Genomic DNA, 25,575 nt, shown 5'->3' on the forward strand with positions numbered 1-25,575 from the left:
AGCCAAAATTTCCACTCATAATGCATTATCAACTATTAAACACCCTGATCAGATAGAATGTAGTGGTTAAATAAAAAAAAAACGCATTGCGACTCATCCTAAGAACAAATGCAACACAGAGCTGGCAGAGCTGTGTAAAGATTTGAAGCGCTGGTCGGGAGGTAAACTGATCCAACTGTAGCTGCTGTCAGCTGGCAAACAAAAGCAGGACGGGGACGATGGGTGCAGCACCTGGGAGACAGGTGAGGCTTGTGTCATTCATTATTCAGGAGAACAGGAGGAGGAGCTGAGAACAAGCAGGCCAGACAGCAGCACAGAACCAAGACTGAAGGATGAAGGTTTTCATCAGCCTCTGAATGCTGAAGGAGATGAGATGCAGGAAGCAGTGAGGCGACTGCAGCGTGGGTTTTACTATTACTGCAGCAGGCTCTCCAACTCATTCCAGAAGAAATTAAAAGCGGTCACCGTCACACGTTGTCCACGACACACACACATTCATTCACACATCTGTCAAGTGTGATAAATTGCACGTAGCAAGACGTTGCTCTGCGAAGTTTTAGTGTTTCTGCCTTAAACACAATAGGCTCTTTCAGAAGACAGCTCCACAAAATGGCTGCACAGCCCATTCCGTGTTTCTGCACTCACTGGCAGCTCATAAGTCACCAATGGAGCTGGTCCCTTCCTGCGCTCAAATGAGCGTTCAGAGTCCGCCAAGAAGTGTAAAATCAAGAGGCTAGGAAATAAACCTCAGCTGCTCTGACGTGTTGCTCCTCACATGCAGGACCTCTTCACCTCAACAACATTTCTGAAGACATGGTGAACCAACGCGATGCGCCAATTATTCTTGTGCTGTGAGAGATGTTTATGTTTAGTGCAAAGTCGCAGCATTTTGCCCTCTACACGTAGAGAAAGGAGCTTGCAGGTCTCAAAATCAGGGTTATAAAAATCATTGTTTGAGAAAGAGAAAAACACACATTGAAAGTTCAGATCTGAAAGGAGTCTAGCTACGATGTTTGGAGTTTTAAATCCCAAGGCTAGGTGATCGCCAAAACGTACATCAGTACTTCATCACATGATTCTAATCAGTTGGAGCCACAAAGCTGGTCCACCTTTTCAGCTAGCTGCTGACAGTTACGGGCCTGTTACAACCTCACTCCGCGGTATAGAGGCGCGACAGAGGTAGGGTGTTTCAGTCACTTCTCTCTGCCTTTGTGTCTTCTGAATGGACCGAAGTGGGAAGAAGACGTGTCAGTCCTGGACTGAGGCCTCTTTGAATGAGCCTATTGTCATCATTCAGCTCCCCTATTGCTCTGGACATCCATCTGTCTATGCATCCATCCATTATCTTCCGCTTGTTCCGAAGTCAGATCTTGGGGGCAACAGCTTGAGCAGGGAGGCCCAGACATCTCTTTCCACAGCCAACTCTCCCAGCTCTTCTGGGAGGATTCCAAGGTGTTCCCAGGCCGGTCTCTCCAGCGTGTCCTGGGTCTTCCTTGGGGTCTTCTCCCAGTTGGACATGCCCAGAACACCTCCTTAGTGAGGCACCCAGGGAGCATTCTTACCAGATGCCCGAACTACCTCAACTGGTTCCTCTCGATGTGAAGGAGCAGCGGTTTCACACTGAGTCTCTCTCAGATAAATTAACTTCTCACCCTATCTCTAAGGGAGAATCCAGTTACCCTGCAGAGGAAACTCATTTCAACCGCCTGTATCTGCAATCTCATTCTTTTGGTCACTACCCAGAGCTCATGACCATAGGTGAGGGTAGGAATGTAGACCGACCGGTAAACAGAGAGCTTTGCCTTACAGCTCAGCTCTCTCTTCACCACAACAGACAAGTACAGAGTCTGAAATACTGCAGATGCTGCACCAATCCATCTGTCAAGCTCACGCTTCATTCTTCCCTCTCTCGTGAACAAAACCCTGAGATACTTGAACTCCTCCACTTGAGGCAGAACCTCACCCTTGACCTGAAGAGAACAATCCACCCTTTTTTCGACTGAGGACCATGGCCTCAGATTTGGAGGTGCTGATACTCATCCCAGCCACTTCACACTTGGCTACGAACCTTTCCAGTGAGAACTGAAGATCACAGCGCGATGACACTGTAGTGAACTAAGCCTCAGGTCAAATTCTGGCCTTGAGGGCCTTCCTGGGACAAGAACTGTATTTCATTGATTTGAGTCCAGAAACACAAAATTAAGTTCATCCAGAGACTTTCTAAGTGTCCTGCACTGATCAATTGAAAGAACACTCTCTTTTTTATTATCATTACTATTTTACAAATTTCTTGATAATCAAAGTGTGTTTAGTTCAAACCATTTTTAAATGTTGAAGTGAACTACTCATTTTAAATCAACTGTGAAACAGTATTAGTGATTTTTAATCCTCATTCAAAGTGGAAATCAAGTTAGAATGTGTTACGGAGTGATTCATGCATTTTCTGATTTTCTGTCTGAAATGAGCAAGTTGTGATGTCGGTCAAATGTCGGAGTCAAACGCAAAACAAGTTGTTGGAACGAACTGTCATGTTTTTAAATCCTCTCAGACGTAAATAGAGAAGCTGGCACCTGTTTTCCCCCAACTCGCCTAAACATTCCTCTCGTCTGTCTCAAAAACATCTTCAGTCTGTTCCAAAACATTCTTTCTGTTTTTCTGACTTCTAGTGACCTCTTACGTCACAAAAACACACCCCTGTTTGGTCGATCGACCAATCAGGAACTTCCCAAATGAACCGGAAATAGAACTCTTTAAATGTCGGCACTTCCTAGTTCCAACCATTTGAGTCGAGTGCAGTCGAGCCCAGTCGAGTTCAGTTCGGAGAGCAAACCGAACAGAAGGATTGCTGGAGAGTTCAGGAGGTTCCAGACATGATCCGGAGTTCTTCCGAGTCTCGTGGGAATTATGCAATCTTCCACATCTGAGTGGAACTCTGACGGACTCACAACTCATGTGAGCCCAACCGAGAGGTGAACCTGTGTCGGACGGAATACCGGCACTACTTCGGACGATTCACAGCTGTTCCTACGGAGACGCTGAAAGGGTGCGTTAAATGGAACTCCGTACCAGTGGAGACACCTGCTACAGGTAAAGAGTCGATTTATACCACCTAAGTGTATCGAGGAGGAAGCTGGGATCTCAACGGAGCGTGCCGTTCTGATACTGACACATTTCCCTCATCCATCTTTTCCTCTCCATTTAAACTTCATTTCCATCTTTAAACTCTTATATCTTGCCAGAAATCATTCCAGATAGTTTCAGAAATGTCTGTTGTGAAGCAAAGGAAAACCATGGCCGTATGGTTTTCCTGACTGTAAAGCTTGCTAATTAATTATGTTGTTGTTGAAATCAATTTGCCAAATTAATGTAAATGTTTGATGTTAAACTTTGATTCTGTTAATAAATGACCGCATTCATTTGATGGGTCAAAGAAAATTAACGTCTCACGTTACATTTTAATTTCAATGCACGATATTATTCAGTCCAGAAAAATGAATGAATCCGTTTAATTTATGGATAATATATCACAGATATATGTTCATCTACAACACCAAAAGGACCACATCATGCAAAGAGCAGAGAAGGAATCCTGAGGCCACCAAACCAGAATCCCTCCGCCCCCTGGCTGCACCTAGAAATTCTGTCCATGAAAGTTATGAACAGAATCGGTGACAACGGGCAGCCCTGGTGGAGTCCAACTCCCACCCTGAAGGGGTCCAACTTACTGCCGGCAATGCAAACCAAACTCTCGCATCACTTGTATAGAAACCAAACAGCCTGTAACAATGGGCCCCTTGCTCTGGACATCTGTTTTCCATCTATCATTATTTTGATGTCCACAGGGGGAGTGGTGGTGCAGAGGTTAGAGAAAGCAAGCCTGTGATTGGAATGTTGCCGGTTTGACTCCCAAGACTGACATCAAAATGTGGGTGGGAAAGGTGAAGCACCCACACCTGCCTCCACCCTCATTTGCTCCACTCTGGGACCTTGAGCAAAGCCCTTAGCCCCCACCATCTGCTTCCCCGGGTGCCCTAGATGGCAGCTCTCTGCTCCACACAGAGGGCTGTGGTAGCTCGGTGGTCTGTGGTTGAGTCAGGAAGGAGATCCGACGTAAAAATAATTGCCATGTCTTTATGCGAGTTAGTTCACTGTGGTGACCCCTGAACAAGGGAGCAGCCGAAAGAAGAAGAAAGAAGAATATTATCTAGAAGTCCACGTGTACACACACACACACACACACTGCCCTGGATGCCGCACAAAGGAAATGTTATTAACAGAGATCATTGCAGGATAATTCTGACACATCCTAGTAAACAAGCAGTGCACAGGCTCATGGTTTTGTGTATCACAGCAACACTAAATCAAAAACACAGTGACGTGTTTTGTCATTTGTGTGACAAAAACAGGATGTTAAGACGGTACCTCACTGGGCTGTGTCTGCTGGTGACTGGATGGTGACTCAAAATTAAAAGAAATCAGGTAAATTTCCAGCTGCAGTCTGTCTGAATTCTTAGTGTTTGGGACCAACGAGACAAGAAGCTGCATTTTGAACCGGCAGATTTTTTTAAATCGTGACCTAATTTCTGTGTGCACAACTTGCAAAACTGTATTCTGGTCCACCTGCACATATTATTCACCCACCTTGGCAGCAACCCCACGCGTATCATTTAATCTGCTAGAATACTCTTTAGAAATGAAGATATGCAAATATGGAGCAGGTTTTTATTATTGATCTTCAGCATGCCATTTTCAGAGTCATGATGCAGCTCTAGAGCTCATGAGACAGATCTCCACAATGACTTTGAGACTATTTCAAAAGAAAAATGTTAAAAGTCAAAGAACAGGACTGCTGCCTTTAGGGCTCGAGAGGAAATCGTGAACTCTCGATAATATTGCAAAACATTCTGGAGTCTCTTCATAAATGCTCCTCACCACCTGGTTACGTTCTATGTGAGTCCACCTTCATCATCATCATCATCTATCTACACTGTCTCCAAGAGCAGAGGAAATGTAATTGTTTATTCTAAGGTCTTCTGGAAGATTCCTAAAGACTGACGGTAAACTGCAGCAGGAGGTGGTAAAAGTAAAAGAAAATGTTTATTTGGTTCTGGGTGAGGTTTTCTTCCAGAGGTGGACTTTCTGATCCTGAACCATAAAAAAACACCTTGGATCAGAGCAAAGTCTCGTGACTTTCATGTGAATGTAACAGTTCATCGATCAAAGTAGATCTAAGAGCACACCTGAATACCTGAACAGCTGATTAGATTTTCCTTTGTCTCTTTAAAAAAATAAAAAAATAAACTGAGTTCTGAACAAAATCACAGGCTCCAAAGCACCAACCAGGTGTTGGTCAGGGACTCAGAGCTCACCTGTTCCAGGTGTTCTTATCCCAACTTTCACTACACTGTATGTTATCTACAAATTTATTACAGTTTTCTGCTGTGAACTTATTGAAATTAATACATTGTTGGGCTGCTCGCTGCTATGATATGTAGGAGAAAATAATCAAGAGATATTTATCTACAGCTGAAAACCATTTGATTCAAGATGGCCGCCACAGCTAATATACGTTAGTAAACGAGAATGAATACAACTCAGTCGGTTTCACAGATATTGAGCTAAGATCTGGGGTGGTAGTGGCTGGGAGTCATCCTCAACACACTCGCATACGATCTTTGTTAGAAACGTTGAGATGCAAAACGGCGGGCGACATGCATTCCTTCATGTTGTTGGGTTGTAACGCTGTAGCTGTGAAATTCAAAAGGTTTATGAATGTGACGACTTCCAAGAACAACGTTTTGATTTTAAATCTGCTTCTTCTGAGAAGATATAATGTATATAGAAATGTTTTAATTAATAAATTAATTAGGCAGCACGGCGGCGCAGTTGGTAGAGCTGCTGCCTCTCAGCGAGCAGGTCCCCCCAGTTCAAATCCCGGTCCAGGGGCCTTTCTGGGTGGAGTTTTGCATGTTCTCTCCGTGCATGCGTGGAATTTCTTCGGGTACTCCGGTTTCCTCCCACAGACCAAAAACATGCATGTTAGGCTGATTGGCAACTTTAAATTGTCTCTAGGTGTGAGTGAGAGAGTGAATGGTTGTTTGTCTTGTTTGTCTCTGTGTCCCTGTGATGGACTGGAGACCTGTCCAGAGTGTCCCCCACCTCTCACACAGTGACAGCTGAACATGGGCGCCAGTGACCCCCGCGACCTCAAAAGGAAGAAGCAGGTAATGGATGGAAATTAATTACTTTTTAAGTGAGCCTCAGAGAGTAATTTGAAGGCAACCAAGGTTTTTATTTATTCCCAAAGTTGTATTTTCTGCTTGAAGGAGAAAAAAAATCCCCATCCGTTTTTTTTTTTAAGCTTAGCGAGCGTCACCGTTAGTTTTTAAAGAGCAAAGTAAAACTTACAGACAAGCAGCTGCTTTAAGACAAACATGATTTTAACTAAATCAGTCATGTGCTGTGATGGAGGAAGAGGGTGATGCAGCACTTCTGCCTTTTCTCTAAACACCGAGTCTTCCTCCGTCCAACAATTTACCTGTTCCACAAACACACCTGCTGCCAGGTGACAAAAGTTCAGTTAGTGTGAGTGAGCAGGCCGATTGATCTGTTGTGACCTGGTATTCAATCTGTTTGTATCCCTACAGCCTGAACTTTGAACCTGCAGCCTACAGTTAACATTTAGGGCTTCCTGTTGTCTGCTGACACCAAGAAAGCAGCAGCTTTACGACCAGAACTGCACAAGATCCAGCATCAGTCACTTCCCAGTAGACAAAATATTTAATGTCATAAAGTTGACTGCATCGATTAGGATTGTTGAATTTTTTTTTTTTTAATTCAGTTCTATTCAGTTTATTTATATAGCTCCAAGTCACAACAGAAGTCATCTCAGGGCACTGAACAGAAACAGTCATATACAAAAAAAGGAAGTTAACACTATTTATCTGAGGAGCAGACCGATTTGAATTTAACTCAATCACAGACTCTCATCTTGAACAAGCATGAAGGCGACAGTGGAAAGGAAAAAACTCCCTCATGAGGAAGAAACCTTTAGCAGAACCAGGCTCAGGACAAGAGGCCATCTGCTTTGACCGGCTGAGTTTAAGAGGAACAGGAAGGAGGAACAGATACACAATGGCAGGTCAAGAATCACATGTTAAGACAGAAATAATATCAAATGAAAACTATTCAATTTTAACAATTCATTTAAGGAAATGAGGTCAATTTGTCCTCCAGTAGTCTAAACCTATGGCAGCATAACAAGCCAACCCTAACTATAGGATTTATCAAAAAGAAAAGTCTTAAGCCCAGTCTTAAAACTGGACAATGTGTCAGCCTCATGGACTGAATCTGGAAGTTGGAGTCTGAAAACTGAAAAATCTTCCTCCCATTCTGCTCTTGGAAACTCTAGGGACCGCGAGTAAGCCTGCAGTCTGAGAGCAAGTGCTCTGTTAGGAAAATATGGAACAATAAGGTCTGTAATGTAAGATGGAGCTAGGTTGTTGAGGGCTTTGTAGGTTAGAAGTAAGATTTTGAATTCAACTCTGGACTTGACAGGAAGCTAAAACTGGAGATATGATCTCTCCTTTGAGCATGAACTTTGTTAACTCCAGTTAAGACTCTGGCAGCAGCATTTTGGATCAACTGAAGACTTTTTAAAAAAGTATTTGGACACCCACATAACAAACCATTGCAATAGTCCAGGCTAGATGTGCTAAAGTATGAACCAGTTTTTCTGCATCATTTTTAGATAAGATGTTTCTAATTTTAGCAATACAGGTGTAAAAAGGCAGTTCTAGTAACATTTTTAATGTGCGGGATAAAAGACGTCCTGATCAAAAATAACACCAAGATTTTCAACATTAGAGCTGGAGGACAGATTAATGCCATCTAAGGAGGGTGAAAGACTGAAAAATGTATTCCTAAGATGCTCAGGTCCAAAAATTAAAACCTCAGTCTTGTCTGTTCAAAAGCAGAACATTTAGGGTCATCCAGGTTTTTATGTCTTTAAGACATGCTTGTATTCTACGTAACTGATTGATTCAGTGAGTTTCATGAACAAATAAAACTGTGCATCATCAACATAACAATGAAAATTTAGCCCATGCTGTTTAATAATGGCTCTGAGATTTAGTTTAGCGTAGGTTTTAAGTTAAAGTATTCTGAGGCACAGTTTACTAGAAAGATAATTTCTAACGTTGGCTCATTTTTTGACCTTACCTGTAATCAGGTAAAATAAAGTAGACAAGAAATACATCAGCCAATAAGTTTTCAGCTCTTTCATACAAGACCTAGTAAATGAGCCGTTCAGTTGGAGCGTTTGTTAAATTTACACACAGGCTGCAGGATCTCACACAATTCTTCATGAAAACCACATTTATTTCTGATGATTTGGTTCAGAGTGGAGCAGCTGATGGGGTTTTACTACCTTCCAAGCATCACGTGCACCACACCTGCTGCTGGATACTTTTAACCTTCCCCGATTTACACAATTAGTTAAAGACAACACGTCACCCTTCAGCACAGCCCACTACAAAACTGCTCATCGTGTCTGTTTGTTCAAAAGCAACACAAAAGAAAAGTTACCTCTAAAAATATTTTCAGTGATCTGGATCACATTATTAGAACGGTTTATTTAAGCAGGAGAGCCAACATAACGCCGTGGTCATCAGCTGATGGTGGTGTTGTGGCATAAAGTAAACATCAATAAACACGAGGAGGAGGAGAAGAAGAAGACGACTTCAAAGTGAACGATGATGAGAAAATTATTGTGGACTACAAATTATGTTAAGAGATCAAATCCAACACTTTCAACAACATCCAAGAAATAAAACGTGTAAAAAGAAGTTTTCTATCAGCAGCAGGAAATCATTTGTCAGTCAGCAGAAGAGGTTCCTGGGATTTGAGCACGAGCTTCAACAATCTCAACACTAAACAAATACGGTAAAAGACGAAGACATTGTCTTCCTACTGACTGTCTTCGCAGTGTAAGAGGATATGTCCAACAGCTGTTTGGTCTTTGAGCGACATCGGACTCCAACCATTCTGAGAAATTCTTGCCAGTTTGTAAAGAAAAGGCCCAAACTGCTCTGATGGAAGATTCTGAAAAGAGAAACCCAACCCAACAACAGAACACCATCATCAGGACAAACCTGATGTGTGTGTGTTTGCTCAGGGTCAGGTCCAGGAGCCTTTAGGGTCAGTGTGAGCGTAAACACTTTGGACAGGATGTCTCGTGGTCTTCAGACCTCCCACCCCCGCCCCCAACAGACACAGAACTGAAACACCATGCACCGAAATTGAGACCCAGGGCGACGAGCGAGGCTTTAGCTTCTCAACCATGTTGTCCTCTGCTGTTGAGCTGATCCGACCACGGGGAGACCGTCCATCTGTGTCCACCTAAACTGTCCTGATCTGAGACAGAGGCAGGCTGAAGGGGGACGAGCAGCGCCTCGAGTTTTATGATAATTAGAACAAAAAGAATTCACTAGATCCCAGCAGACACAAGAGAGGAGAGTTGCATGTCTTGAAGATTAAAAACCGATAATTAAATGGAAAGAACGAACACCTCCTGAAGGCTAGACCAGATCCAGAACCAGTTAGCAGGCAGGGTTTTCAACAAGACAAATGTGGCGCTGCAGCTGCTCCATAACCTAAAAACCACAATCAGCAGGTTTAAGCTACATGTATTTATTTTAGGACTGATATTCATTTTCTGGCAACGCTTGTGAAAAGCGGGTAATCATGTAATTGCCTCTGAGTTCGTGAGTTTGTCCAGTTTGACCCTGAAGTGGAAAAGGCTCTGCTCCTGGTGACAGAAACGGTAACAGACCTTCTACACCAGGGGTGTCAAACCCACTTAGAAAAGGGGGCCAAAATCAAAACCTTTTTCAAACTAAGGGCCAATTTCAGAAACGACATTAACTCAAATCAGACACCAGACATCTTTTCTAGGTCACAGGTTCCTCAGCAAGAATGTGATTGGTCTCATTTGATGTTCTCTGTTGTGCTTTTGACATCATAATCAAAGATTACTGAAAAAAATTAAAGTGATAAAAGTATTTTACATTTCACATTTCATCTTAGGGGCCAGATAAGATGTCAACGAGGGCCACATTTGGCCCCCGGGCCTTAAGTTTGACACATATGTTCTACACTCCTCCCTGATGGATGCTGGTGCTGCTGAAGCAAAATGTCAGACCGCTCCACAGTTTTTACAACCGGAACATGAAAAACATCTGGAAATGTTTATAACGATGGAAACCTGAAGTCATGTCATTCATTTCAACAAATTATTTACTGACAGAAAGAAAGCAGAAATAATAAGTTGTGACTAACAAATACATATTTTAAATAAACGCAAAAGTCAATTGAGGCAACACTTCAAAATTATATAACCCATTCTGATAATAACATCATTTCATTTCATCCATCGCCATGAATGACGGGGAATCATGTAAATACCTGTGTCTGTTAGCAAAATATTTTATGACTCAGATTTGAATGAACCTTTCAGAAAGTTATCACTGAATGCAGGTCTACAACTCCATCCAAACTAATTCAAGATGGTCGCCACAGCTAATCAATATTAGCAAACACATGAACGGCTACACCTCATTCTGTTTTACAGACACTCAGCTAAAGTTTGGTGCGGTAGTAGCTGAGAATCATAGACAACACGGACTCCGAGCGTTGACCGGTTGCTCCTAGCATTATTATTTTTATTTAACAGAGGCCTTGAAGGTCATTTTGACACAAGGGCAGCGGGAGGTTGACAAAAATGGCTAAAATTCTGTAATTCTTAACATAAAACAAACAGTTTGTTTAAAATTCTGATAATAAAGGTGATGGGTGACATGCATTTCTGTTTATATTTGTTATAAGTGTTAAAAACAAGAGAACAATAAATGTTGGAGGAGTGAACTCTGCTGATTTCTGCCATTTCTCAGCACACACAACTGAAGATTGATTTGTGTCTTATTTACTTTAGGCAAAGAGAAATTTGTGGAATCTGTCAGAAAAAATTGATTTATTTTACGACCCACAACACAAAAACAAACAGAGTTTTTTTGGTTAATCAGCATGACTTTCAGATTAAAAAAAAAACAAAAAAAAAACATTTAAAACAAATATCACCCAACACCTCTCAGGTCAAAGATGTAAAATAAGATTAATGATAAAACGTAGAAGTTTCATTATGAGTGTGTTGTGGATGACTCTCAGCTACTAAAATACCATAATTTAGCTCAATGTCTGTAAAACTGACTAAGTTTAAATAGCTAACATCAAGTAGCTGAGGTGGCCATCTTGAATTGGGCTGCCTCCCAAACTTAATCAATTGTACAAGCGAGAAGGTTGTTAGATTAAATCCCGGCCGAGGACTTTATGGGTGGAGTTTGCATGTTCTCTCCGTGCATGTGTGGGTTTTCTCCGGGTACTCTGGTTTCCTCCCACAGAACAAAAACATGCATGTTATTCTGATTGGTAACTCTAAATTGTCCCTAGGTGTGAGCGAGAGAGGGAATGGCTGTTTGTCTCGTTTGTCTCTATTTGTCTCTGTGATGGACTGGAGAAATGTCCAGTTCTCTGCCTCTTGCACAGTGACTGCTGGATTTTATGGTTATGGGCACCAATAACCCCCGTGACCCAGAAAGGAAGAAGTGTGTGGATAATTACAGATATGTTCATTCAATTATTGTTTTCTAAAAGTTTTATTACAATACCTGCATTGATTCGAGAGCTGTTTCGCAACCAGACACTTACAGTTTAAAACATTAGACATGTGACCTACAAAAGCGTTTCAGCCTTTTAGCGCATCATGTCTCCATATAAGGCCCTCTACGTCACTGCCGGCGCATTACGTCACGGCTGGCGCAGCTGATGCTGGGATGACAGCGGGCTAATGATCCGTGAGGAGGATTTAACGCCAAATGGAAGCGAGCCGTGGCCGCTTCGGCAATCAGAAGCAAACGCAAGCTGTAATTCCCGCAGATTCGGGCCGTACCACACGCTCGGCAGACATTTGTAGCGTAAGCTGCAGATTCTCACCGTAGCTTGCGTCACGAACGTAAATAAACGTTCCCTAATCATTTGACTGATGCGCTAAAGGGAATCCCTTACAGTAACGCTAAAGGTCATCGCGCGACGTCTCACTTCGTTCATTCCGTTAAATAACATTCAGTGGAGCTTCAGCTCGTTCAGGACTAGTGGGTCCAGCTCTGTGAGGAGATCCCCTTGCAGCTTGGACCCGATGTGTGTGGACGGAAGTCGGTGCGGCACTTTGGCTAACAGCTCGGCTAACAGCTTTGGCTAGCTGTGCCCGTTTACAGTTACACCGAGCGCTAGCCAACTGAGCTAGCTACAGCTAGCCCATCGGTCGTTAGCTTCGCTGGTGTCATCGTGAGTAAATAAATGAAACGAATAAAATCTCACCGTGAAGGGAACGTCGTTCACGCTCCCCACCGAGTAGCAGCAGTCCCCGGGGTTCACGGCTCCAGTCAGCACCTGGTGCAGATGCATTTTGCCCTCTGTTGTGGCAGCAGACGCGGCTTCTTTTAATTATTTATAACGAGTCCACCCTTTCGGTTTCTCCATCCAGCATCAGGGAATTCCATCAGGAGCGTTTGAAACGTCGTCCTTCGTCCTCGGCCCGGCGGAGACTCGTTTATCCCCCAGAAAACGGCGGCGCTGCGGAGTGGGAGCCTTCCGCCCGTTTGAATGCAGCTTCTCTGGGTCCTGACATCTACTCAGTGATTAAAAACCAGCCGCCTCGCGCTGCAGGCATCATCCTCACGAATAATCGTGAGAGCCGAGACAGCAGGATCTCCGCAGCGATCCTGACATGCGCGTTCACGTCGCTGTCACGGCACGACAGGATCATCATAGATCCACAAAATCTAGAATGGAAAACGCAAATAAGATTAGTCTGCTCCGCTGGGCAGCCGTTCTATTTGTGAAGTTCTATGTTTAAAAGTCTTGAGGACTGATTAAATTTGTTTTTACCTTTATTTTACCAGGAAATAAATCTATAGAGATTATTAATCTCTTTTACATGGATGTCCTGGGCAATGTGCAAGGCGCAAACAAGCTGTATTCAAATATTTACAACAAATCATCCGGTAATAAAAATGTGAGGTTAAAGCTCAGAAGAAGTAAATGAATCATTTTATCTAAACAAAAGCAAACCTTCAAAACGTGCAAACACTTTGGTGTTACCAGCTAATGCATACAGCATCAACGTGTGGCACGGAGGCCTGCACAGCTGCAGAAAAGAAAGCTCTGCAGAGAGTGGTGAAAGCTGCACAGAAGACTGTTGGAGTCAGCCTCCCCACCATCACTGACATCTACACCTTCAGATGCAGGAAGAGGGCCGCCTACATCATGAAGGACCCCACTCACCCAGCACACACACTTCTTGCCCCACTCCCCTCAAGCAAAAGGTTGCAGAGCATTAAGTGTAGAACCACTAGTCGGAGGAACAGCTTCTACCCTGAAGCTGTTAGATTCACAAATCCCTAACCAAGAAAATCATTGGAATGCCACTTTAATTGGTGGTGTGACATCAGTGTTGCTGATTTCTTGCCTTTAAGCTGCTATATTCATACCCATCTGCTCACTATAATTAAATTTAGTTTATTTATAAAGCACCAAGTCACAACAGAAGTCATCTCAGGGCACTGAACAGAAACATTCATATATAAAAATAATAATTTAACACTGTTTATCTGAGGAGCAGACTGCTTTGAGTTTAACTCCATCACAGAACTCTCACCTTGAGCAAGCATGAAGGCGACAGTGGAAAGGAAAACCTCATGAGGAAGAAACCTTAGCAGAACCAGGCTCAGGACAAGCGGTCATCTGCCTTGACTGGCTGGGTTTGGTAGGAACAGATACACAATGGCAGGTCAAGAATCACATGTTAAGATAGAAATAGTATCAAATGAAAACGATTCCATTTTAGCAAATCATTTAAGGAAATTAGGTCAATTTGTTCTCTAGTAGTCTAAGCTTAAGGCAGCATAACAAGCCAACCTATAGGATTTATCAAAAAGGAAATTCTTAAGCACAGTCTTAAAACAGAACAATGTGTCAGTCTCACTGACAGAAACTAAAAGTTGGAGCTGAAAACTGAAAGATCTTCCTCCCATTCTGCTTCTGGAAACTCTAGGGACCGCGAGTGAGCCTGCAGTCTGAGAGAGAATTGTGCTCTGTTAGGAAAATATGGAACAACGAGATCTCAAATATAAGATGGAGCTAGGTTGTTGAGGGCTTTGTAGGTTAGAAGAAAGATTTTGAATTCAATTCTGGACTTGACAGGGAGCCAATGGAGAGAAGGTAAAACTGGAGCGATATGATCTCTACTAACTCTAGTTACGACTCTGGCAGCAGCATTTTGGATTAAATGAAGACTTTTTAAAAAAGTATTTGGACACCCAGATAACAAACCATTGCAATAGTCCAGTCTAGACGTGACAAATGCAGGAACCAGTTTTTCTGCATCATTTTTAGATAAGATGTTTCTAATTTTAGCGATATTATATGTTCGGGCTGCTGTTTAATATATCGTTTAATATACAGTATTTATTTACATTATTACACATTAATAATGTGTAATGATAACACATTATGTTGCATTATTTATAACAATAACCCAATACATTAAACGCATTATTAGTGTTTAGCATCAGGGGCAATTCTAGCATATGCCCTTTAGGGGTGCTTAGCCCTCAGTGCTTACAATGGCTCTTGGCTTGAGCAACGTGGTGGCCATTGGTTTCAGAAGCATTCATAATGTTGAGGGGGACACACTGTTTTTGTTTTTTTTTGTGTGGGGGGGGGTGTTTCTGGGGGTCAGAATGTTATTTCAGAATGTTCAGCTCGTTCAGGAGAGAGGTGACATGACTTTAGGTTGTGGTAACTTTTTTAAATTTTCAGAATATTTAACTTTATTTACACACATCTCCCCCATAGAAATACATGGAGATCTGTTCCATCTGAAACTTTGTTCTCTTTGAAATCTGCTTCATCTACTGGCTTAGTTTTTGTTGTCTTTGCCTAATTTTAAATTTTAGCTAGCCTTTAGCTAATATTATCTTTTAGCTAAGTGTTTCTCCCTTTTAGCCTTTGCCATTGTTCCTCTTTGTTTAGCTTTTTGCTAACATTTTGGTGCTTTTAGCTATTGTTTTGCTACTTTTAGTTGACTCGTTGCTACTTTCAGCTTTTACCAAACTTTTGCTACTTTTAGCTTTGACTCTTTAGCTTCTTTGTCGGTCCTTCAGTCGTCCTCAGCGTTCACGTTGTATTTTTTGCAGAAAAAGCTTTTACACCAGTTAAATGACAGGAAGTACAGATTCCACACTGAATGTTACAGAAATGAAAACCAAAATAATATGAACGGTGGAAGAGCTGACGAAAACCAACACATCATGCACACTGAGGCCAGTTCCTGTGTTTAAATGTACCGTGTCTCTAATCATAACAAGTTTTATGTTAACCAGGGTAAAAAGTGCTGCTCTTTGCACATTTTTAAGGCTCCTTAGTTTCAGTAAAGTCCTGCCATCACAAAGATGGACCCTCTGCTCCTTTTCCACAGAGGAAGAGTGAAGGAGACCTGCGTGAACTTCACTCTGCCGATCCTTTATCCTCTTATCTGCTCCCGTCCAACTCACTGATGTGATTAAGAAGAGTGCCACACAGACATGTCCTCAGTCACGTGTCCTCTCGTTTACACATCTGCTGGAAACAGATGACTGAGAGGAGTTTCACACAGCAGCGGCTTTAGATCAGAGTCAGATGTGTCTTACAGCCACAGCAGGACAACCGAAGCCCAGAGACGCATGGACGGTGTCAGCGTCAGCAGTGAGACAAGATCAGCAGAAAGCATTTCGTGTCTAATTAGTGTTTGTTGACTAAAGGTTTATGACTTTGACTCAGTTTTACAGATATTGCGGTAAAACTTGGTGTGGTAGTAGCTGAGAGTCACTCCCAGCACACACTCTGAGGGTGAGATCTCCTGATGTCGCATGAGATTGTTCATAATGTTATTTTCAAGACTTGACCTAAACAACTCCATCATTTCTCATCATGAGTTGATTGTACTCTAAAACTGGCATGAAAGGCGGCGGGCGATATGCATTCATCCAGTGAGTTCTAGGTATTTTATTATGTTATCAGCATGTTGTGTTAGTGTTTGTTGAGTTTCTCAGATATTAATGCAGGATGCTTCACGTTGTTGAAAATTATCATAAATCAGCACAGAATCCATCTTTGCTCTTATGTAACCAGAACCATCCTGAAAATTGAAATTCACTGAAATTCTGCCAGAAATCTGCGTCATTCATCTTCGAGTCTTTGAATGGTTTTAAAGGGCAGACTGCTGCGAGACAGAGTGACTAAGATGGTGATTACATCCCTCAAGGCCCGAGTCTTCAAACGCATTGCTGACTGAAAATATCTTCTTTCTAATATTTCTAATTATAGACAGTTTGTCTCAAGGCCATTTTTGAAAATAAAATCCAGAAAAAGTAGATAAAGAGTTTCATGCATATCTCCAGCAGGTTTATTTATGAATTCATAGATTATTCCCCAAATGATGGAGGTTTGGAATCTAAAGGAGCTTAGACATACATCTAAATCTCTTGTGAAGTGGTCCTAGAAAGTATTTTAGGTCCATAAATATCCTGTTGATGATCATGATTGACTGCAGCTTGTAGTTTCTTTAGGATTTGTTCAGCAGCATTCAGTGGAATGCCCAATACTCACCTGCCCCCCTCATATGTCAGGAATAACCCAGGACCACAAGACCTCATCTAAACTGCTGTAACACTAGCTTCCATGTCCACCAGTGTCCCTGTCCACAAGTATTCCTGTCCACCACTGGTCATATCTTCCAGTGCCTTTGTCCACTAGACTTCATGTCCACCCATGTCCCTGTCCACCAGTCTTCATGTCCCCCGGTGTCCATGTCCACCATTGGTCATGTCCACCAGTGTCCCTGTCCAGCAGTTTCCATTTCCACCAGCGTTCCTGTCCACCAACATCCCTGTCCACCAATGGTCAAGTCCACCATTGTCCCTGTCCACCAGTCTTCATGTCCATCAGTGTTCTTGTACACCAGCATCCCTGTCCACCAATCTTCATGTCCACCCGTGTTCCTGTACACCAGTGTCCTTGTCCACCAGTCTTCATGTCCACCAGTGTCTCTGTCACCAGTGTTCATGTCCACCAGTGTTCATGTCCACCAGTGTCCCTGTCCTCCAGTGTTCATGTCAACCAGCATCTCTGTCCACCAGTGTCCATGTCCACCATTGTTCATGTCTACCAGCATCCCTGTCCACCAGTGTTCATGTACACAAGTCTTCATGTCCACCAGTGTTCCTGTCCACCACTGGTCATGTCTACCAGTGTCCACCAGTGTTCATGTCCACCAGTGTCCCTGTCCACCAGTGTTCATGTCCACCAGCATCTAGGTCCACCAATGTCCCTGTACACCAGTCTTCATGTCCACCACTGTTCCTGTCCACCACTGGTCATGTCTACCAGTGTCCCTGTCCACCATCGTTAATGTCCCTCATTGTTCATGCCCACTGTTGTCCCTGTCCACCAGTCTCTATATCTACCAGTGTCCATGTACACCAATGTTCCTGTCCACCAGCGTCCCTGTCCACAAATGGTCATGTCCACCATTGTCCCTGTCCACCATTCTTCATGTCTACCAATATCCCTGTCCTCCTGTCTCCATATCCACTAGTGTCCCTGTCCCCTAGTGTTCATGTCCACCAGTGCCCCTGTCCACCAGTGTTCATGTCTACCAGTGTTCCTGTCCACAGCTTTCCTGTCCACCATGTCCACCAATGTCCCTGTCCACCAGCATACCTGTCAGACAGCTTTACATCTCCACTGACTGAGAGAACTAAGAAATAAGCTCCAAAACCTTTGAGCTGGACCGAAACCTGCAGCTGTCCAAATGAACAAGAAAAATGTCTCCTGGAGAAAAGTTTAACAGTCGAATGAGAAAAAGACAAAGACTTTTAGACCTTTGACTACTGAACCAACTGTCGGGCAAGGTAGTGGTAGCATTATGTTGGGGTACTAAAGCATCTGGAACAATGAAAAAGAATGGGGATTGGGGACTGCCTCCAAATTCTGAAACTTCCCTGACTACCTGAAACCCTGACTTTAACTTGATGGTTCAAATAAATCATTACCAGTCCTGAAGTCCTCCGACGCTGTGGGATTTGAACAGTCAATGTTTTGTAGTTGTCGAGGTGAGTCTTTTTGGACTATAACTGAACAGAGAACAGAGAATGAAAGGTGTTACATGTGGAGAAGACCAGGGGAGGTTATTTACTTGTTTGTTTTTTCATCCAACGCGGCGCAGAGTGACGGATCCTGGAGAGTGGAGGGAGACATTTTATCCACCACCAGGTCCAGTGGTGGAGCCAGGCGGTGGACAGTGGTGGCCTTGACCCCCATATCTTAATCTTTGGCCACCTCAATCATTGGAGGAAACTATACTTTTAAGCAATATGAAAACTATAAAGCATAGTTAGTTTCCTCAAACAATAGAAGTTGTTGGCTTACATATGTGCATGGTGGCCATTTTGGATTTTGGTGTTTTCAATCCAATTTTTAATAATTGGCTTTTTTACGCCTGGATGCAGCCACACATCAAGATGGAAATTGACACATTGTTTATTTTTTTAAGTTAACATTATCACAAGATTTACATATGTTCAAATATGGTGGCAGACATCTTGAATTTTTATGTAGTGGTGCAATTTTTGACAGGAACCGTCCTTAGGCCTCGATGTCACCACAAACCTCACTTATTTTTCAAGTTATCATGCTCACAACATGCACAGCTGGATGAATAGATTCCCCCTTTAGCTTCGTGACAGGGAACACAAAGCCCAAATGTTATAATATTCACCCCCAAGAAGAACGGATGGAAACTTCTGACCACACCGCATGTTAGTCAGAAGAACATTGTAGGTTGAAGATTTATATGTTGAACTGTTTGTGAAGAAATCTACATGATCTTTCGAGGTTCATTAAGAAGCTTGGGCAACAAGAACAGAGAAAATGGAGCAAACAATGTGAGCAGTAGTTCCTGTTTCTCTCAATGATATGGAGATGATGATTGAAGGTTGGTGGTGTTTGTATGTTTGGGGGAAGTTGATGGTGTTTGTGGTCCTTCCAGGGCCACTCGGAGGCAGAGCCTTGATCTACAGAGAACAGACATAAATGCATTATGGATTTTTTCATTTCATGGCTGACTGGTCGCTGCAGGGAGTTCCAGTTTGACCCTAAGGTGGAAAACGTTCTGCTCCCAGCGACAGAAATGTAATAGACCTTCTACATCCCTCCAGATAGATGCTTCAGTGCTGCTGCTGAAATAAAATGCCTAATAACTTTTCAGTATTTATAACCTGAACATAAAGAATAGCTGGAAACTTTTATAAATGCAGTACGTCTGCAGTTTTGTAATGATTTAGAGTTTTATTATCTGAATGAAACATAGAGGATGTTTTTTTTGTGACCAACAAACATTTTGTAAAACAAACGAAAAAACTGATTTCAGCAGGACTCTAAAAATCTTAGAACTAGAAGTTTAAATCCTACTCTTTCTGAGAATAACATGTTTTATTTATTTGGGGACAGCTGTTCATCACTCAGTGATCATCATCATCATCATCATTATTATCATCATCATCATCTGAATCTCCGACTCTCAGACTGCAGGTTTACTTGCAGTTCCTAGAGTTTCCAAAAGCAGAATGGAAGGAAGATCTTTCAGTTATTAGGCTCCTTTCTTGTGGAACCAACTTCCAGTTTCTGTCCATGAGGCTGACACGTTATCCAGTTTAAGACTGGGCTTAAGACTTTCCTTTTTGATAAATCCTATAGTTAGGGTTGACTTGTTATTCTGCTATAGGCTTAGACTACTGGAGGACAAATTGACCTAATTTCCTTAAATGAATTGTTAAAATTGGATAATTTTCATTTGATACCATTTCTATCTTAACGTGATTCTTGACCTGCCATTGTGTATCTGTTCTTCTCAAACCCAGCCGGTCAAAGCAGATGGCCGCTTGTCCTGATCCTGGTTCTGCTAAAGGTTTCTTCCTCATCAGGGAGTTTTTCCTTTCCACTGTCGCCTTCATGCTTGCTCAAGATGAGAGTTTTGTGATGGAGTTAAATTCCAAGCAGTCTGCTCCTCAGATAAATAATGGTAAGATTATTATTTTTATGAATGTTTTTGTTAACTTATTATTTTTATATATGAATGTTTCTGGGGCAGCACGGTGGCACAACTGGTAGAGCTGCTGCCTCTCAGCGAACAGGTTCCTGGTTCAAAAACCCCGGTCCAGGAGCCTTTCTGGGTGGAGTTTGCATGTTCTCTCCGTGCATGCGTGGGTTTTCTCCGGGTACTCCGGTTTCCTCCCACAGACCAAAAACATGCATGTTAGGCTGATTGGTAACTCTAAATTGTCCCTAGGTGTGAGTGAGAGAGTGAATGGTTGTTTGTCTCATTTGTCTCTATGTGTCCCTGCGATGGACTTGCGACCCGTCCAGGGTGTACCCCGCCCCTCGCACAGTGATTGCTGGACATGAGCACCAGCGACCCCCGTGACCCAAAATGGAACAAACGGGTAAAGAAAATGGATGGATGGATGGATGGATGAATGTTTCTGTTCATTGTCCTGAGATGACTTCTGCTGTGACTTGGCACTATATAAATAAACTGAATTGAAATGAATTGGCTGTAGCCAGGTGTAAAAAAGGTCATTATCAAAAACTGGGTTGCCCCGTCAAAATCCAAGATGGCCACCACCACACACATCTGTAAACCAACAACTTCTATCATTTGAGAATATGCTTTGTAGTTTTAATATTGCTTAAAGTAGCGTCCTCAAATGATTGAGGTGGCTGAAGATTACTCTATGGGGGCCAAGGCCCCCCAGCTCCTCCACTGCACCTGGAGGTGATAAAATGTCTCCCTTCGCTCAAAAAGGATTTAAAAAGGATTTTCCGCTTTAAAGAAAAGGAGATAAAGTTTAAATTTCACAGTAATTTCTTGGGTTTTTACGTAAATGGAGCAACTTTTTCTGCCCCATCAGGACTGATCGAACTCTTGCAGCCAAGAAAAGCCAAGGTCAAGGAATTTATTGATCAAACTTTGACTGACTTGGTTCTCAGCTGGAACCAAGGTTTTTCATTTTAGCACCCCGAAAACTGAGTTTGAACCCCAGCTCTAATTGATGCAGTTCTCTAGTTGTGATAGTCGGGGTGGGGGGGTCTTCTTGTTGGAGACACCCCCTGACCATCTAAGGTATGAACATTTTACTGTTCGGATCTGTATCATTTGGGATGTACTGCTTGACGTTTCTTTTGTACTAAAAATGTGAAAATTTAAAACGTTGGATTTTTCTCGTTGCTTTTGTTATTTATTTATTCAAGTTTTTATTTAGACTGACGGGAGACTGGAGCCACTGCTGGAATCCTGAACCTATGAGGTGGAGAGTTGAGTGTGTGTTGCTTATCACCCTAAGTGTCCCTCATTGTCAATCATGGGTGTTCCTATTTATTTGATGTATTTTCTTCCTCTCATTGTCCTCATTGGCATCATCCACCCTCTTTACAAGCTACATAGGTAATGTATGTCAGACCATCCCTGATGCATCCTTACGTTTCTATGCTGATGACACAGTTGTTTATTGTCGAGGTAAAACAGTTGCTAAGGCTTTCCAGCTTTTGCAGTACGCTTTTGACATCATCCAGTCAGATTTGTTCCATCTCAAACTTGTCCTAAACGCCGATAAAACCAAAGGGATGCTTTTTTCAAACAGGATGTCGGTCCCAGCAGTTCTTCATCTGATTTTATCCTCGAATAGTGTCTCTACTGAGTTTGTCAATTCCTACAAATATTTGGGTATCTTGGTCGATTCGCATCTCTCTCTTAAGCTTCACGTGGAAAACCTAGAAAGGAAACTGAAAGTTAAACTGGGTTTCTTTTTCAGAAATGGATCCTGTCTAACTCTGAATGCTAGGAAACACCTTGTAACTGTGACTTTCCTTCCCTCCATTGATTACGGTGACATTATTCACATGAACGCTCCTACAAGCACCCTGCAGATGCTGGATGCTGTCTATCATGGTGCATTAAGATTCATAACTGGCTGTAACGATCGTACCCACCACTGCACCCGGTATTCACTGGTTAACTGGACATCATTAACTTCACACAGACTCTCCCACTGGTACGTTTTCATTTTTAAATCACTTCTTGGTCTGCTGCCTTCATACATCTCCTCCTACATGTCACTGCGTGAGTGCAGCTACAGCGTGCGCTCTCAGGACATTATTACCTGCAGTGTTCCCTCAGTGCGGACTGAACTTGGCAAAAGGGCCTTCTCCTACTCCGCTCCCGTTTCCTGGAATATCTCGCAAAAATATCTGAAGCTCTCGACCTTGACCTCTTTAAGTGGCTTTAAACATCTGTTAAGTTCCTGGCAAGAACCAACGCAGACATGTTCCTGTTTTTAGTTTTCTACACCACCTTATAATTTAGCTGTTTGTTTGTTTTTCTCGCTATTTTTCCTTTTAATCATCCTTTTAATTACCATTTTATTTTCAATTGTAAAAAAAAATAAATTTGTACACATCCTTTATGTCTATTGTTGTCATCACGCTTTGTTAAAATTCAGGTCTCTCTTGTAAAAGAGTCCCTGAGGCTCAATGGGACTAACCTGTATAAATAAAAATAGAATGAGTAATGTGAGTTTTGCTGTCACATCAGCTGTTTTTTCATTCAATCTTTATTTAGACAGGTTAATCCCATTGAGCCTCGAGGACTCATTTACAAGAGAGACCTGATTTCTTAACAAAGAGTGATGACAGCAATGGATAACAACAAAAGACAGTCATAAAATAGGCACACAAATTTAAGTTTCTCTTTTTGTTTGTTTGTTTGTTTTCTCTTGTTTTGTGTTGTTTAAATAAATATATTTGCTTGAGTCCTCCGAGTTCTGCCTGCATTTGGGTTCAAACTAGCGACAGATCAGGACACTGAGAGATTTTTTTCTTTTATGTTTTTTTGTTAGTAAAAAAAAAAAATCACAGTTCAGTCACTTCAGTCATTTTCACTGAGAATGACATCTTAAAGGTTTTATTGTTTTACTTTGAAGGTTAATGTTTTTGAAGGAAACGAAGAAAAAACAAGGATGCGTTCAGTCCGTCCACCTCAGAGCTTCTCCTGAGACCCAGAGCCCCCCCATGCAGTCAGAGTCAGAAACAAGACCATCTATGTGTGCCTGCCGTCTCCATGGTAACGGACTGGACTCCCACAGGGACGGGCTGCATCCCGAGCCAGAACTGTGGAGGTCTGGCAATCTGGTCGGGTTCTCACCAGAGCTGTGTAGGTGTCAGAGAATGAAACAATTCATGCAACACACTTACGATTAATCAGGATAAATGATGCACTCGGATCTGCTGGGTTCAAAATAACTGCCAGTTTATTAAAACCAGTGGCTTCAGATGAGTTTTAACTTCTGATGTAAAACCAAAAGCCTCCAAATCATCAATAAAAATGTGCTTTACTTCACAGGGCTAGGAGTTTTTAGAGATTTCTCACAGTAAGAAGAATGGAGACGTTGTTCTAAAGAGCTCTGAGAGAAAATGAAGCTCTGGTGTTGAGTTCATGTTTGTGTCTCCAAACTCAGTCCGTTATCCGGCCCTATCGCTGAGTCAGCATTCACACAGTTTTCCTGTTTTTGAGACATTTATTCATTAAAACTTGGTCTCATTTAGGAGATAGGTGCAGTGATTTTTTTGTTTGTTTATTTTGTTTTCATAACTTTATATTTTTCAAAACGTTTAGTTTAATTTCAGACACATTTTCCATAAAAATGTGTTAAGATTTTATTCCGTTCCTTCAAAACACATGATTCTTTTTAAAAGACTGCTTCTGTAAATTGGGCCCGTTCTCATTTTCTTAAGCTGCTTTGAGCCTTTAGCCAATCTTTCATGACTTTTAGCTAATCCTCCGCTTCTTTTAGCTTCGAGAACTCAGCTTTTTCAACAAATTTCATCAGTCCTTCAGCTCTCAGCAGCACTCAGTCTTTTCTCGTTTGTTTTTTAAGACAATTTTTTAATGCAGTTTGTCATTTTAAGTAAAAAAAAAAAAGCATTTTAATTTTATTTTGTGAAGAGTAATAAAACAGTTCTGCTCTAAAGATCAAGTAAGATGTGTCTGCTGTTTGAAAAGAGACCAGACTGCGTTCTGAAGGACTAACTGGGCCTGACGTTCATTCATCGACTCGTCAAAGGTTCTACAGGAAGTGGACCCCTCCAGTCTTTCTGTTGCTTCTCATGAACAGATGTGATGGAGCTGGTCTCAGACCTGCTGGCGTTCTTACTGTATTTTCTACCAGTAGTTTAGATGCCCCTCCTGTTCACTTCACAGAGATTATATGAGCTCAATCAAGAGAGTTTTTCAGATAAACAGAAGATGTTAATAATTTAAAGAGTAAGTAATAAAAATATAAATGTTTAATTTGACACCACTTCTCATTTAAAACACAAAACTACATCAGACGCAAAAAGATGGAGGTGTCCTTACAGCTTGTTAGGAAATAAAGTCCAGTTTGACACAATCCGTCCCCAAAATATATGAATATATTTTCATTAAATTATTGAATACAACTAGAATCTCCAGCCGTTACGGAACAAGATGTCTAATCCACCAACTTCTGTTTGAGGATCACAGTTTGGCAGGAAAAGTAAACAAATACTAACTGGTAGTTTGTTTTTATTTATTTTATTTATTTCCATCCATCCGTCCATTATCTTTTACTCACTTCTTCTTTTTCGGGTCGCGGGGGTCACTGGTGCCCATATCCAGCCGTCACTGTGTGAGGGACACCCTGGACAGGTGTCCAGTCCATCACAGGGACACATAGAGACAAACGAGACAAACAACCATTGAGTCTTGTGTTGCATTTGACCCAAGGGTAGCAGGAGGGTTTAATCTGAGGCCAGCTGCCCTACAGAGGTTTCTGATTTCAGCTTCCTGGATCCGGGATCTCTTAAAATCCACCCACTGCTTTAGGAGATATTTTGTTAACAGACACACAGAGAGACACATGATCACCTGCCTTTCATTCTTAAACCCAACAAACTGAGCTCTTCTGTGATGAGAAGCTCTTTCAGAGCTTTAGAGTGTGATTTCTTCTCCTTGTCTCTGAAATTCTGATTCATTTTGCTGCAAGGCCTCAAGTTGCTCCACATTTCTGTCTGCAGAGATACTGAAGATTAATGACAGCTATTCCAGAGAGCCGTCTCTGCATTTGGCACTGTCCCTTTGTCCCTGTCCTCCTCGCTGTGCTCTGAAGATGGCCGCCCTCTGAAGACGGTCGCCCTCTCTTTCTGTGGTCAAACTAGTCCATCTGTCTCTACTGCTGTCCTGTCCAGACAGCCTTGGGCCCAAATGATGGATCTCTCACTTTGTTTCAGGATAATTTACAGCTGTGTGTGTGTGTGTGTGTGTGCACGTATATTCCTTCTCTCAGTAGT

The 25,575-nt window shown here is 42.2% G+C and overlaps 1 protein-coding gene across 1 annotated transcript in view; it reads right to left on the reverse strand.

Moving 5' to 3' along the window:
• Positions 1-12,858, reverse strand: part of dmxl2 (Dmx-like 2) — a 66,948-nt gene extending 54,090 nt beyond the window's left edge. The window contains 1 exon segment of the mRNA XM_037690435.1: positions 12,433-12,858. Within this exon segment, the coding sequence (XP_037546363.1) occupies positions 12,433-12,519 (87 nt within the window). The 5' untranslated portion in view covers positions 12,520-12,858.
• Between the last annotated feature and the right edge of the window lie 12,717 nt (positions 12,859-25,575).

The sequence above is a fragment of the Nematolebias whitei genome, chromosome 2, assembly GCF_014905685.2.
Source record: "Nematolebias whitei isolate Nwh7 chromosome 2, NemWhi1, whole genome shotgun sequence".
NCBI classification, from domain to species: domain Eukaryota; kingdom Metazoa; phylum Chordata; class Actinopteri; order Cyprinodontiformes; family Rivulidae; genus Nematolebias; species Nematolebias whitei.